General features: G+C 40.9%; 2 protein-coding genes across 2 annotated transcripts in view; both read left to right on the top strand.

Moving 5' to 3' along the window:
* LOC146578426 (T-cell surface protein tactile-like) overlaps positions 1 to 15,052 on the top strand; it is a 553,052-nt gene that overhangs the window by 3,691 nt on the left and 534,309 nt on the right. The window lies entirely within an intron of this gene.
* LOC146578468 (sialoadhesin-like) lies at positions 4,474 to 13,879 on the top strand. The gene is made up of 7 exons (XM_085268787.1): positions 4,474 to 4,609; positions 4,713 to 4,860; positions 5,407 to 5,442; positions 11,077 to 11,349; positions 11,429 to 11,674; positions 11,751 to 11,909; positions 12,046 to 13,879. The coding sequence occupies exons 2-7, from the start codon at positions 4,830 to 4,832 to the stop codon at positions 12,060 to 12,062; spliced, it is 762 nt and encodes a 253-aa protein (XP_085124913.1). The 5' UTR covers positions 4,474 to 4,609; positions 4,713 to 4,829; the 3' UTR covers positions 12,063 to 13,879.

The following is a 15,052-nucleotide window of genomic DNA, read 5'->3' as shown; positions in this document are numbered from 1 at the left end:
TGACGAAACATTTCTCCCACAAAACGCTACGTCCAGATGAACAGAATCAACTTTTGGAGATTTACTTTCCTGGATGATTGAGATGCATCAAGATGCTAAATTTGTGATTGACATGACATTGACCAATCAGCTGACAGGAAGAAAAATGGGGTCAAAACTTGTAACTTGTAATTTGAGTGCAGAGTTTCACATATATTTTTTGGCTAAGTCCACACAAAAATCTTTTTTTACACACACACAAATTCTTTTTACACATACAAATCCTGATTTACAAGTACAAAATATTTATGACCACAATTTGAGCCCATACAAGTGGGCCATCACTAATAGATGGCTATTTATTAGGATCTGAAATCTGTGAAATACTGGGAAGCTGCGTCAGCCAGTTTGTCAGAGCAGGATGGTTTCTGGGACCAGGCGAGCTATCTCACCACGAGCTCCGGTAAGGGATGCTACATGAATGTTAGCGCCATGAAGACATGTAGTTGACTGCTGTTAATATATGTCCTGTTTAAAAACAGCCAGTCGGAGTTGTGATATTTATGTTTAAAGTACTGTAACATCACTGATGTGTAAATATTCAATTTTAAGTGCTAAGCAATATATTAAAATGTGCTCGGGCCAATAGTTAACCGCTAGTATTAAGCTACTGCTTAGCGATTTCTGTGTGTTCTAACATTACTGTGATTCAGTTGAGTTAATTAGCTTTCCAAAACATTGGAGGAGCAGTAATATTGTCATGTAAATGCACCATTTTTAGTTTTGTTGACTTAGAAGTTAATTCATTTGATGAAGATGCAAAAAGTTCATATAATGTGAGGGATCTCATTACTCTGTTGAAGTATTAATGTTTAAAGAAGTTGATATATTTTTCTGAGAAATAATTCAAGTTGAAATATCTTAAAAAGAAGAACAGTTAAAAGCGAGCTGTTGAAAGGATAAATATGGGAGAGTGGATCTTACAAGTTTATTTATTCTTAAAAGGGTAAATATAAGGGTTAGGTAATAAGGTATATTTTCTGTTGCACTAAGACCTTGTGTGATGTAACTTAAGTTATTTCATGATGGTTGAGACATCGTATAACTAAAATAATTTGTTATACTTGAGCAATACTTGACTGAAAGATGAGTGATGGAAAAAACATAGATAAAATAGTCATGTATTGGGGCGACCGTGGCTCAGGGGGTTGGGAAGCGTATCTGTAACCGGAAGGTCGCCGGTTCGATCCCCGGGCTCTCTGTCCTGGTCGTTGTGTCCTTGGGCAAGACACTTTACCCTACCGCCTACTGGTGTTGGCCAGAGGGGCCGATGGCATGATATGGCAGCCTCGCTTCTGTCAGTCTGCCCCAGGGCAGCTGTGGCTACAACCGTAGCTGCCTCCACCAGTGTGTGAGAGTGAATGAATAGTGGTATTGTAAAGCGCTTTGGGTGCCTTGAAAAGCGCTATATAAATCCAATCCATTATTATTATGTATGCACTCTGAACTGTGTGCATAGATTGGTTTTTGACCAGGACTGGATCATTCGAGATCTGAACCCTGTGGGTTCAGTGGCGAGCCAATCCCAAGAGAGTGACTGTCGACGGACCAGAGTGCGGTGTGGCCAGCCGTGGGATCCACCTTCAGCGAACCTCAGGACTATTACTACCTTCCTTGATACAGATAAGACTAACACTTTAAAACTCTACCCAGGTAGTGTTAGAACCAATGGACAGAAACACACACACACACACACACACACACACAAGGAACTCTAATTTCTCTTTCCAAAGAGAAGTGGAGCAACAGGAGCAGAAGCTCTTTAATTGAAACTCTTTGGAGAATTTCCTTAAAGAGGATGTTTGGTTTTGATTTTATTTTTGGACCCTTTAATGTGCGTTTGTGCACTATAGGAAGCCGACTTTAGACAGGCAGGGTTTGTAAACTTTACAACTTTCAATACAGTTTCTATTCAAATCACATCGTATCTATCACTGAGTGGTTCCTTCTCTGCTGATCCTTTCAAGGCTCCATAGTCTTACCTAGAACTTTCTGATTCTGGTCCAAAGTTGTCGAGACAATAATTTAATGTGTATCTCATATTATTTAATTGTAATACCTGTTACAAAAGTGGTGTCAGATAAAGGATGGATATCCTGGATAGACTTCACTTGTGTTGTAGCAGTGGGCCCAGGAGAACAAGAGAAGGATGAAGACTACAAAGATGGAGGGAAGCAAGACAGAGGGAAGAAGGACGGATCGTTGGTCTGTCAGTTTTTGTGCTTCTTGTCCTGCTTTTGTTTGTTTCTTAAAATGAAAACTTTGTGTTACCACGGTGTCTGTAAATCCACAGATAAGAATAAAATATAATATATATAAAACTCTACTTTTGACCTGTTGTATTATTTTTTCTTCTCTCACGATCATAATGACGTAATTAAACTTCACTCTTTTTATATCAATAATCATGTTCTGCAAATATTGTGTTGACTGTATCAGTGCAGTAAGCTGAAGCTGAGGTTCTTCATCATGTGTAACGTTTTTATCAAAGATTTACGTGTTTGTGAGCAGATTTTATTGTTTTAAATGATTTTACTCTATTTTTATTACACTGACTGAACAATACTGTCTTTACCAAACAGCCGGTCTGCTACAAGCTGACAGTATCACACACTGTCCAGGTCTGTTGTCCTCAGATCAAAGTTTGCTTGATAGCTAAGTTTAGATTTGATGACTCATTTTACACGTCGTAGCCTTTAAACGTTGATGAGTTCCTGAGTGAGTGAATGAAATGTAGGATAACAGAAAAAGAGCATTTAGTTCTATTCAGACATTTGAAGAAATTGAGACATTTATAAGCTGTCATTACATTATAAAGTAACAGGAAGGTGATAATTTACCAAGAAAAATTTACTAGAAAACCAGCAACAACAAGCTGCAAGAGCGCAGACAATACTTGGATAAAACACGCCTTCAGATCTGTATGTGTCCATCTCATCTCAAACAGAATTAGCTCAAGCACGTTATTTTGATAAATACATTTTGATTCATGAAGTTAATTCATTATACTTTGACATGATTTTTTTTGTGATTATTATTTTTCAATTACGCGTTTGCTTCTGTCCTGCTAAATTCTAAAAGTTCCTGTAATTAAAGTCTAATTGTGGACGTTACATTCTTATTCCTTTGTGAAGCAGTAAACTATTGTAAACACGTTACTTGTAAGTAACTTCACAGAATTGTTATATTGTACTTTTTACAGATGTTCCTGTAAAACAGTCTAAATGTAACAAGTACAGCAGCACTGATGTTATCAGTTTGAAAAGCTTCCTCCATGAAAGGCTAAAGAAGAATAACATGATGCTAGAACATCACATTTTATAATGTGACAGTAAAAATAACTCAGATTGCCTTTGATGTTTTCTTCCACAATCAGAGCTCTGAGCTCCCTTCATTCAGAGGAGCTGCTGTCAGAGGGAAGTGCAGAATCCTTCAAAGTAAAAGCCTTTCTGGTTTGGATAGCTCTGCGCTGCTGAGCATAAGTGGGGTGAGCCTGGGTCCAGCTACATGAGTGGTGTCTTGTTTTGGTGAAGCTTTTGAATTGTTTGGCCTTTGAGGCCCGTGTGGAGCTCATAGAGTAGGCTGACACTAAGCACAGAGAGACCCACAGTGGGGCCTGCAGTGGGCGTAACACAGTATACAGATCATACATAAAGCACCTGTCTGTCTGTCACATCAGTGTCTATTTATAGCTTTCCATTGAAGAAGAAGAAGTGTTTTCTGTTTGAACCATGTACCGAAACAACTCCTCCACATTATGTGGAAAACTGAGGGAACCCGCTGAGCAGCTCCTCCACACTTCACCTCAGTGATGCTTTTATTTTATAACACAAAGATTTAATCATTTATACGTTTGTGGTTTCCTGTTTGTTGCACTAAGAGCAGAGGTGTTCAAGCTTGTTCCACATGAAGCTGCTCAGCAGTTTGTTTGCATCAGCTGATTCAACAGATCAGTAAACTTGTGCTGAAAATAACTTTACTTCACAAACAACACTCAGCTCCACATCGCTGCTCTGCTTGAACTTCATCTTACCTGGAAACAAGTGACGTGAACAGAACAGCGCTCTGAGCGCGCTCAGAAGCTCCTTTGTCCTCACTGCATTTCTACCTCCAGCTAAACCTGAAAAGTGCCGTTTAGTTTGTGCACTGAGGCCTGTGGATGAGTGATGTCGATTCAGGACCACAGCCAGATGTCAGACCTCAGGTTTGAGGGTTTATCATGTGTATGTTTTTGCTCTACTGAACCTGAGGAAATGTACATGTTAGTGGTTAAAGGAGCGAGCGGTTCTCATACTCCTGTTAAAGAAAAGAAAATCCCCCACCCGCAGCTCACTTCCTCTCAGCTGAACTGCTCACACCTAAAGGAAAAAATGCAGCTTGTGTTTTTCTTCCCACCAGCTGGAGACTTAATTTACATAAGAAAACATGTTTTAGGTTCAATACTTTAAAAAAAACCAAAAAAAAAAAAAAACCAAGACAAATAAAAGTTTATGAATCTTTCAGATTAAAAATAGAAATTTCAGGTTCTTCGCTTAAACGCACAAAAAAAACCAACCATCATTATTTTCCTGTCAGTGAACGCACCATGCACGTATCATCTGTGGCTGTTTTCTCTTCATATTAACCTTTTAAGTTTTATCTCTTCTTTGTTACTTTATGCTGCAAAACTAAAGAAGCTGGCAAGAAGGTAAAAGGTGAGAAAACCACAGAGTCAATCACAGGAAGGAGGAGGGTTTAAAAGACGTGAGCATGAGCGGACCAGAGTGTTGGTAACATTTCCGAGACACAGGATGGAGGAAACAACGCTGCTGTGTCTCCTCTGTAAGTACAATATGTTTTTATGGATGCTGAGATTTAACAATAACCTCAGAAACTCAATGTTCAGCAAGTTTGCGGGTTTATAACATGTCAGAGTGTAAAGCTGGTCTGCAGGTTTTGCAATAAATGTTCTAAAACAGTCGTCGTGTTCAGAGTTTTTAGGATTTTTGAGAGAAGATATGAATCCCTTTCTCCTGCCCTAATCTAAGGTTGAGTTCAGAGTAAATGATATCACTGGTAACCGATGTTTGCAGTATTAAACAATCACACCTTATCCTTCAGGCTGATCCACACCTATCTACAGTTTTAAGATCTCTTTCCTTTTGGTATTCGCAAGTTTCTGAACATTTGCCTAAAAGATAATCGAAGCCGACTTTAGTCACAAACCAGGTTAAAGAGTTTAAACTTTGGCAGTAAGAAGGAGAGGGACAGTTATGAACTGGAACAGACCAGACAGCCCCACACTGAGAGAAGTGAAGTGGAAAATGTTGGTGTCACTGTCGTCTTCATGAGTGTGAAACCTCAGACTAACCTGCTGCTTTCTTTTAGTTCTGACTGCAGTGCTGATCTGCACGACACACCAAGGTCAGTGAGCTTCTGTTATACCAGTGTCTGAAAGTCAGAAATAAGCAAAATGATCTCATGTTTTGTGCATTTATTGCTGCTGATGTACTGACGGTCAGGCTGTGGTGCAGCTCTAAGACACCACATCCTCTCTGCAGCTGTCATGCAAAGACTTTCCAGCTTTAACCGCTGCCTGAGCAAGAAGGAAGAAAGAAAAGACCCAAAGCTTAAAATCTGTATGTTTGCTGCTCTCTAGAAATGTTTGTGGGTCTTATAGACAACAAAACTGAAACTATCCCACAAGTACAAAATAACTTAACGTGGAAACAAGTTACAAAGATGTTGATTCTGAAAGATGTTTAAACAACATTAAAACTGAAACTTTATTTCTTTGGAAAAATATTTTCATCTAAATTTCATGGAAAAAAAATCAACACTTCTGCAAATTCATGAACAAAGTCAAACCCACGCTCCCTCGTGTGAGGCACCAGTGCCAACCCCATGATGCCCACACACGTGGAAACAACAACGTTCAAGTGTTCAACTCACATCTCAAATGCACAGTGACAGAAACATCATTTACATGCAGATACATACGCTGCTGTGCAGCAACACCAGTCTGTGTATCTTGGGTGGATGTTGTTACAGGTGTTGGGTCATTTGTCCAAATCTTTGATGTATTTCATGGGATCTAACTGTTAGAGAGGACAGTGGCTCCTTCTTTTAATAGCCTCTCAGAACTTTAGCACAAAAACAGCCAGAGTTTGTTACAGTAAAGCTCCTTCAAGCCTGCTCATCTCTGCTACCTGATGAAAAGCAGTTCAGGAGGTCGACTCAAATACCAAGCAGAGCAGAAGGGCAGTTAAGAGTAAAGCAGGGTGATGGGACTTTTCTGGAGGTTGTGGAGGCGGGGCACGTCAGATAGATGAGAAACGTGTCAAAGAAGAACGAGGCGAGGACCCTCCAGTGGTTTGACAGTCAGCTGGTGACAAAGGCAGTGAAGACCCTGTGGAAGCCTGGCAGGAACATGGTAGCAGTCCAGTCCTACTCGAGGATATAACAACAGACAACACAGGACCATCCAGCACACCGGCTGCTCAGGTTCGACCCACTCAGGACACTCAGTGTTTGAGGTTGGCCAGCTCAGGACATTTAGGCAGCTTTGGACGCTCAGGCTCAAATAACAGTGGCTCAGTGTCTGGAGTGTTCCCAGGCAGAGCGGCAGACAGATGCTTGTGAGAGCTTCTTCTTTAAAGAGGGCGCAGGTGGAACGAAGGCAGTTGGCTCATAGCTTCACCGGTGAGGACCTGATATGAAGCAAACTGGAGTGCTGAACAACTGGACCCTGTAAGGTCCTCACAGTAAGACTTCCTCACAGACTGGTGGAAATGAGGCTAGAAAGCTGGGCAGCCTGGATGACACTGGAAGGCTAGACGTGGTTCTGGATGTTGCCCCCGGTCAGTTGAGTCCAATAAGAGGGAAACCAGTTTATGATGAAAATCTCAGGTCAAGGATGTTTCTTTTTCTTTGTAGAAGAGCAGGTTGCGAAGCAGGGCTAAAATCAGAGTCTTCCTCCTCTTATATTTGTTCTTCTATTTGAGTTATGGACGAGTACACACTTGAAATATTTGGCAGCTGTAGCAGTCGTGGAAAATTCCCTCTGTGGTAGAAAATCCTCGCAGATGCAGTCTTGATACCAATAGATGGATAAAAACTGGAGGAAATCCTCAGAGGCCTTGAAAACTCCTAAATGGAAGTAGCTTCTTCTGCTGGGTCTGTTCTGTTGGTCTGAGACTGGCTTCCTTCATTGGCTTCCTGTTAAATCCAGGAGTTGAATTCGAAATCCTGCTCCTCACATACAAGGTCTTAAATAATCAGGCCCCATCTTATCTTAATGACCTTGTAGTACCATATCACCCTATTAGAGCACTTCGCTCTCGCTCTGCAGGCCTACTTGTTGTTCCTAGAGTATTTAAAAGTAGAATGGGAGGCAGAGCCTTCAGTTTTCAGGCCCCTCTTCTGTGGAACCAGCTTCCAGTTTGGATTCAGGAGACAGAAACTCTTTTCTTTTTTGCTAAAGCCAATAGTTAGGGCTGGATCATCCCTTGGATACAACAGTCTCAGGCTTCTAGGGAACATCCAATGATGAAGTGAGATTTTTCACTTCCCTTGTGTTTCCACTACAGTCATCATAGTTTCCACACTGTAATTACAGTACCGAATATCTATCTATCTATAAAACAAGAACTGTGAGCGCAAGTTTGAATTTATTTTGGATTTCCTTTAATCCAGAGTGAACTGTACACAGTGCCTTGAAAAACTTTGATTTTGTTGATCTTGAACTTTTACACTTTTGTTATCTTACAATCAAAAACATAATTTTTATTGTGATTTTCTGTGACAGACCAACACAGAGTAGCACACAATTGTGAAGTGGTACAAAAAAGAAAAAGAAGATGCATGGTTTTCAAAATTTTAAGTAAATCAAATCTGGTTTGCCGTGTTTTGGATTCTGCATCAATACTTTGTAGGGCCACCTTCCTCTACACGTCTTTGAGGTATGTCTCTACCAGCTTTGCACATCCAGAGACTGAAATCTTTGCTCATTCTTCGTTGCAAAACAGCTCAAGCTCAGGCAGATTCGATGGGGAGCGTCTGTGAACAGCAGTTTTCAAGTCTCGCCACCGATGGGATTTAGATCTGGACTTTGGCCATTTTAACACATGAATATTCTTTGGTCTAAACCATTCCATTGTATCTTTCGCTGTATGTTTCCAGTCATTGTCTTGTTCAAAGGCAAATCTCCTTCCCAGTCTCAAGTCCTTGGTAGCCTCCTACAACTGTGAAAACTATAATTTTAATCTCAGCCAAACTGATTTACTCAGGAACAAATAAAACACTGAAAAAAGTCGAACAATAACATTTTTCAATTATCCAAGTGACTTTTATATCATGTTTAACCTGAGTAGCGAAAGATCGCGGGGGTCTGAAAATGATTTGCTGGGAATTCGGTGTTCTCGCCGTCTCTAGCAAGCCTTGAACCCCCAGCTAGCTATCAAGCTGGTGGGTATCAGACGTAACCAAAAACATTGGAGCACTTATGCAAAAATGATTACTTGCTGCTAGCAGGTTGTTAATGCTATCCTTCAAGTCTAAAACCAGCATGTTAATACGTGGAGATCCTGAAAGCTGCTCCAAATATGATCAATTATATTTTAAAGATTTGTTCAATTCAAATCAGTTCAAATTCTTTTTTTCTTTCTTAAAGAAATCTTGTACATCATGTATATTTTTTATGCCATGTGTCATTCCATTGCAAATAATAATCACAAATGAATTAAGAGGAGATGGCTGCAAAAACTCAGGAGCTGTGATTTCATCACGCACTGCGTTCTAGACACCGTATAAACTTGTGAAATCCGGCGAAAACACAAGTACAGACGGGCGTACATGAGTATTTGGCCTAACAGTCTGCAGTCTATGAACTAACCTCAGCTAACGCCAGCTAACAATGTTAGCTCGTTCGCGAGTATCCTTCACTAATAGTAATAACAACCACAAAGCAATAGTACGTTGATCAGCCCATTTCCAATGAAGAAATGCCTTCCTGCCCGTGCACTGCTGGCTCTGGGTCCATTGTGTAACTGACGCCACCAACAATAACAGGACGCTTACATTAGAGCCTTACTGTGTGTTTTGTTTCCAGCAATCAGAATCAGAGAAACTGTATTCATCCCATATGGAAATTGAGTATAGAAATATTTTAAAAAGAGGACACGTGTTTTTCTCTAACCCGCTCTCAGCCATGCTATATATGACACATGCCCAGCTAAACCCTCGCCCGACTGCTTTCAATCCACAAAATTGGAGAAGGCATAGAGAGGGGACAGCCAAACATATGGAACCGGAAATGACCACCGTGTATTCTATTTATTTCAACAAAGTAACTGTATTCTGATTACCACCGATTAAAAAAGGTAATTCTAATGGAATACAGTTACATTTTGTATTTTAAATACGTAACACGGGTACATGCATTCTGTTACTCCCCAACACTGCCTTTGTTTGTCTGTCAACAATAGCTTTCTTCTTGCCACTGTTCCATACAGGCCAGATATGTGGAATACACACTCACAGTTGTCCTGTGGACAGACTCTCCCGCCTGAGCTGTGGATTTCTGCAGCTCCTCCAAATGGACAGTGGGCCTGTTAGAAGCTTCTCTGATAAGTGCTCTCTTTCCTCGGTCTGTCAGTTTAGGTGGATGGTCATGTCTTGGAGTGCAGCATCCTTTTTCTATTTCTGGATGATGGATTGAATAGTGCCTTTTTGGCTTTTTGTTTTGTTTTTTATATATAACCTAACCTTACTATAACTTTATCTACATCTTTATCCCTGACCTGTCTGGTGAGTGCCTCAGTCCTCATGATTTGTTCATTAATGTTCTCTAACAAACCACTGAGGCCGTCACAGAGCAGATGTGTTTATAATGAGACTAAATCACACACAGGTGAGCTCTATGATCTAGTTAGGTGACTTCTGAAGGCAACTGACTGCACTGGATTTTATTTGGAGGTATCAGAGTACAGGAGGCTGAATACAAATGCACGCCACACTCTTCAGACTTTTTAAAACCATGTATCATTGTCATACAAGTTCACAATTATGTGCTACTTTGTGTTGGTCTGTCACAGAAGATCTCAATGAAATATTTAAGTTTGTGGTTATAAAGTGATAAAATGTGTAAAGAGGTATGAATCCTTTTTCAAGACATTGTATTTACACTCACTGGAATCTTTTGATAGTCGGTCCCACTGCATCATTTTTAGATCCTGGACCTCAGTACTACAGTAAGTGTGTTTGTGTCAGCCGTGTACGTCCACTTGTTGTTTCACAAATGTCTGTATCCTGACCTCTTCTGGTTGTTTGGTAGTATTGCATTTTCTTTCTGACACCATGTCTGACTTTAGTGTTTCTGGAAAGTAATTATAATTAGATGTGCTCAGCATGAGAGGTTCAGTTATGAGCAGTGCATACCTGTTACTGTAGCAAGAATTATTCTTCAAATAATCAGCAGAAACATAAAATCAGTTTAATTAAACTGCAGTTTATTTACATGTCCATCAGCTTCAGAGACCAGTGAGGATCTTTAATTCAATTTAATAAAAATCACTGAGATGGAAGAAATAAGAATTTCCACTTTTACTTTTCATGAAGTCAAAGACTTGATTTTAAAAAAGTGAATACAATTCTACATTAGCTTAGAGTTAAAGCGTATAAGTTGGTAAAATACAATTTATATATAAATAGGAAGAAAACTGTAGCTCACAGGTGTCGAACTCCAGGCCTCGAGGGCCAGTGTCCTGCAGGTTTCAGATGTATCCTTGAACCAACACAGCTGATTTAAATGGCTAAATTACCTCCTCAACATGTCTCCAGGAGCCTGGTGATAAACTAATCATGTCATTCAGGTGTGTTGGCCCAGGGTGAGATCTAAAACCTGCAGGACAGCGGCTCTAGAGGCCTGGAGTTTGACACCCCTGCTGTAGATTATTGGAATAAATGACAGTAAAATACATTTTTGACAGTACGACAGACAGACTCAAAGTGTAAAAGTGTGAGGTTCAGTGAGTAATGTCTGACTACTTTTCCTCACAGCTCGCCTGACTGTGAGTCCCAGCAGCTCTCAGCTGTTTGAAGGAGAGTTTGTGTCTCTGAGCTGTGAGGAGGACGACAGCTCTGCTGGATGGACTCTGAGGAGAAACACAAGCAAACGACAGAGGACTCGGTGTGGAGATGGGTGGGGAAAACCAGCTGGTTCGACTAATTCTTCGTGTAACATCAGCTACATCTTCACATTGGACAGTGGAGTTTACTGGTGTGAGTCCAGAGAGGGTCCCATCAGTAACATGGTTAACCTGACAGTCACTGGTAAGCTGAGTGTGTGGAGTTAGTGTTGATGAAGCTGTGTGTAAATGGATGAAATGCTGTAGTTTGTCTCTGTGTTGAGGTGGATCAGTGATCCTGCAGAGTCCTGTCCTCCCTGTGATGGAGGGAGATGACGTCACTCTGCTCTGTAAAACAAACACCACCGGCTCCGACCTCCCAGCTGCTTTCTATAAAGATGGTGTCTTTATTGGGAACCAGTCTACAGGTCGCATGACCATCCAGCATGTTTCCAGGTCTGATGAAGGCCTCTACAAGTGTGACATCAGCGGTCATGGAGAGTCTCCACCCAGCTGGATCACTGTCAAACGTGAGGAGCTTCACTCTGATTTCAGCTCTTTTTTTCATCAACACCTTCACCTAAACAGGTGTGATTCTCTCTGCAGGTAAACCTAAGACTGCAAACCCGCCCACTTCAGGAGCTCCACACCCAAACTCGAGTCATCTTCACTCTGACTTTGCACTGATGCGCTACCTGCTGGTGTTCTGTCCGTACTTCATCTCCACTCTTCTTATGGTGTCTTTATATCGACAGAGAGCCACAGGTAACACTCTAACCTGTCAGTCAATCAATGAACTGTGGGTGATTGAATTAATTTGTTAATATTTCATGTTAGAATAATACAATAACAATCATAATAACAAGAATCTGGATTTCCTTTCTGACCTCGTGTCTTGCAGGAGCTCACCTGAACTGAGGATGATGATGATGCTAACAAAGAGCATCACTTGTGAATTTCACCAACAATTCAAGAACTCGTTCACAAACAGTGAAAGCACACAGACGTGTGTTTAAGCTGAGCGTGTGAACACACAAATGCTCAGTGTCAGAGCACGCATCCACACAAATGATGAAGGCTCAGCTGTCCGACATACACCGATCAGGCATAACATCATGGGTGAAGGTAAAGGTGAAGTGAATAACACTGATTACCGCTTCATCATGGCACCTGTTAGTGTGAGGGCTACATCAGGAGTAGGTGAATAGTTAGTCTTTAAGTTGAGGTAAAGGAAAAATTCAAGTGTAGGGATTTAAACGAGTTTGAAAAGGGCTGAACTGTGAGGCTAGATGACCGAGTGAGGACATCTGAAAAACTGCAGGACTCGTAGGGTGTTCCTGGTGTGCTGTGGTCAGTCTTTATCAAAAGTGGTCAAAGGAAACAACAGAAAGAACCAAAGACAGGGTCATGGGTGGCCAAGGCTCATTGATACACGTAGGAAGTGAAGGCTGGCTCTGTGGTCCAAACCTTAGCTGCTGTAGCTCAGATTGCTGACATAAAGTCCTGGTTCTGATAGAAAGTAAACAGAAGATGGTATTGAGTATTGGTCTGCTGGGAAACAGTATTCCCTGATGGCTGTGACTGCCATCGGCAGGATAATGCGTCTTGCCATGAAGCACAGATGGTTCAGGAACTGTTTGAGGAGCACAACAACAAGTCTGAGGTGGTCTCCAAATTCCCCAGATCTCAACTCACACAATCATCTGTGGGACGTGCTGGACAAACATGTCTGACGTCCCACCTCCCAGCTGAGAGGACTTATGGGATCTTTTGTTAACACACTGCCTGTGTGGAGTCCATATCTTGATGACTGGGCTGTTTTGGCAGCAAAGAGGAGGGTAAACACAATATTAGGCTGGAGCTCATACTGTTATGCCTGGTCAGTGTATATCATCACATGAAATAATAAGAACAACCAGTTATTTAGCTTTTCAAAAAACAGCAATCTATGCAGATAAGCTAAATTGTATCTCTGGTTAATGTGAACAGATGAGGACCCAAAACTGATGTCTGGGGAACTCCTCAGAGTGGCCGGGCACCACACAAAGATATTCAGAGCAAGTTAAGGTGGAAACATCTTCAGACTGAAGACTCCTAAACTAAAGACTGTAAGCTTTGTAGCAGATCCACAGAGAGTGAGACAGCCAGCGCGCTGTTATCACGTCACTCACATTCAAACTACCTCCATAAATCAGCTTTAAATCCCCCTTAAACGGCAGGTTTACTGGTATACAACAGCACTGGTTTAACCTTTGGAAACAAAATTATTAAAGATTGCTGAATTCACATTTTATTCTGCATGTTTGCTTTCTTTATGGAACCAGCAGGAGCAGCAAAAAGCTCCAGAAAAACTCAAACTGGATTAAACTGTGATCCCAAAAGGAAACAGCCAGAGAAGAAGAAATCTGAGCTCTGTGTTTTCTTCTGGTTTTGGTAGAACTGGGCTAAAGACCTGTCTTTAATATTTAGTATTTTATGTTAGTAAGAACATAAAAGGAACAATTATGATGGGAAAACCAGAAACGAACAGAAAGATTTATTTCTTCTGTTATTTGTTCTTTTTTTTTTTTTTTCTTTTTGTCTTTTAAATGTTTGTGACTTTGTGACTTTGAGAGTTTGGAGAACCTGAAAAATCTGTATTTATTTTCTATGCTTAGGGGTATTTAAAGAGGAATAAAAAATGACTAAACCAAACAAACAGCTAACAGGACATGTGCATTCCAGATTTATTATTCATGACTATTTTATTTCCTGGAAACTTTCTCGTGTCATTTTTAAACTAAAATCTGAGTCACTGTCCAAATACATCTTTTTACTTGTTTGGGTCTCTCTCTTTTCTAAAAATTTATTTCTATTTCTAAACATAATGCTTTTGAAACCTGCTAGTGAGAATGCATGATGGTTAGATTCTTTCTACCCCTAATTCTAATACTTTTTTGCCCCACTGTATATCATTCGGATTGTCTACATTCAAAGGAACTACTTCCTCTTCCGCCTTTCATAGTCATGTGCGAAATACGGCTGTATAAATGTCTCGCAGCCCCTTGGCGCGCGCACTCCCAACAATGGCTGAGCGTAATTGGAGTCATGTGCGGACGTATTTTACCTCCACAAACAGCTGAGACGTGGTTTGCGATACATGTGGCAAAAAAGTGCTCCAAGAGTGAGATGTTGTGGCCATACTTTCCCAACCTTGAGACCTCAGAATTAGGGAGACAATCAAAAGGGCACATTTTACAGTGTTTATTTATCGGATAAAATACGTTAAATGTCACCGTTATTATTGGCCGGCCTGGAAACAGCGGGGGTGTCCAAATTCAGAGGCTGCTTCCACCTGAGGACCGGCCTTCGCGGTCTAAAGAAAGCCGCGTAGTACGTCACGAGCTCCCTCGGTGGAGTGAAACTCTGCCGTCTGCTCCTTGCTATCTAAAATATAACAGGACACTGACGTAAACTCTTCTGTTTAATCAGTTTTCTGTTTGACGTTTATTCAGCTGTGTGAAAACCCCGGAGGAACCCTCCCGAGGGATTAATAAAGTTAAATTTAATTTAATCTAATAACTTTAATCTCAGCCAAACCGATTTACTCACGAACAAATAAAACACTGAAAAAGCCAAACAAGAACATTTTTAAGTTATCAAAGTGACTCATATATCATGTTTAACCCGAGTAGTGAAAGACCGCGGGGGTTTGAAGACGATGTGTCGGCTCAGATATTTGAAGTTTACACAGCTACATTCTCACCTGAAAATATGTTAAAGGTTTTTTTGCGACCCAGAAAGAGAAATAAGAGTAATATTAAAACTAAGCAGCTGCCGTCATTGTTGGAGACTGGAATTGGCTGGGCCGCGCTATGAACTCTGTGATATGGTTTTTCAATTTTGTTGTCCGGGTGGGAAATCAGGAG

The sequence above is a fragment of the Mchenga conophoros genome, linkage group LG3 (assembly GCF_057382185.1).
Source record: "Mchenga conophoros isolate Kocher_MC1m ecotype Shallow Benthic linkage group LG3, M_conophoros_male_GT1.1, whole genome shotgun sequence".
Lineage (NCBI taxonomy): Eukaryota > Metazoa > Chordata > Actinopteri > Cichliformes > Cichlidae > Mchenga > Mchenga conophoros.
This window is presented reverse-complemented; position numbering and strand designations above follow the sequence as displayed.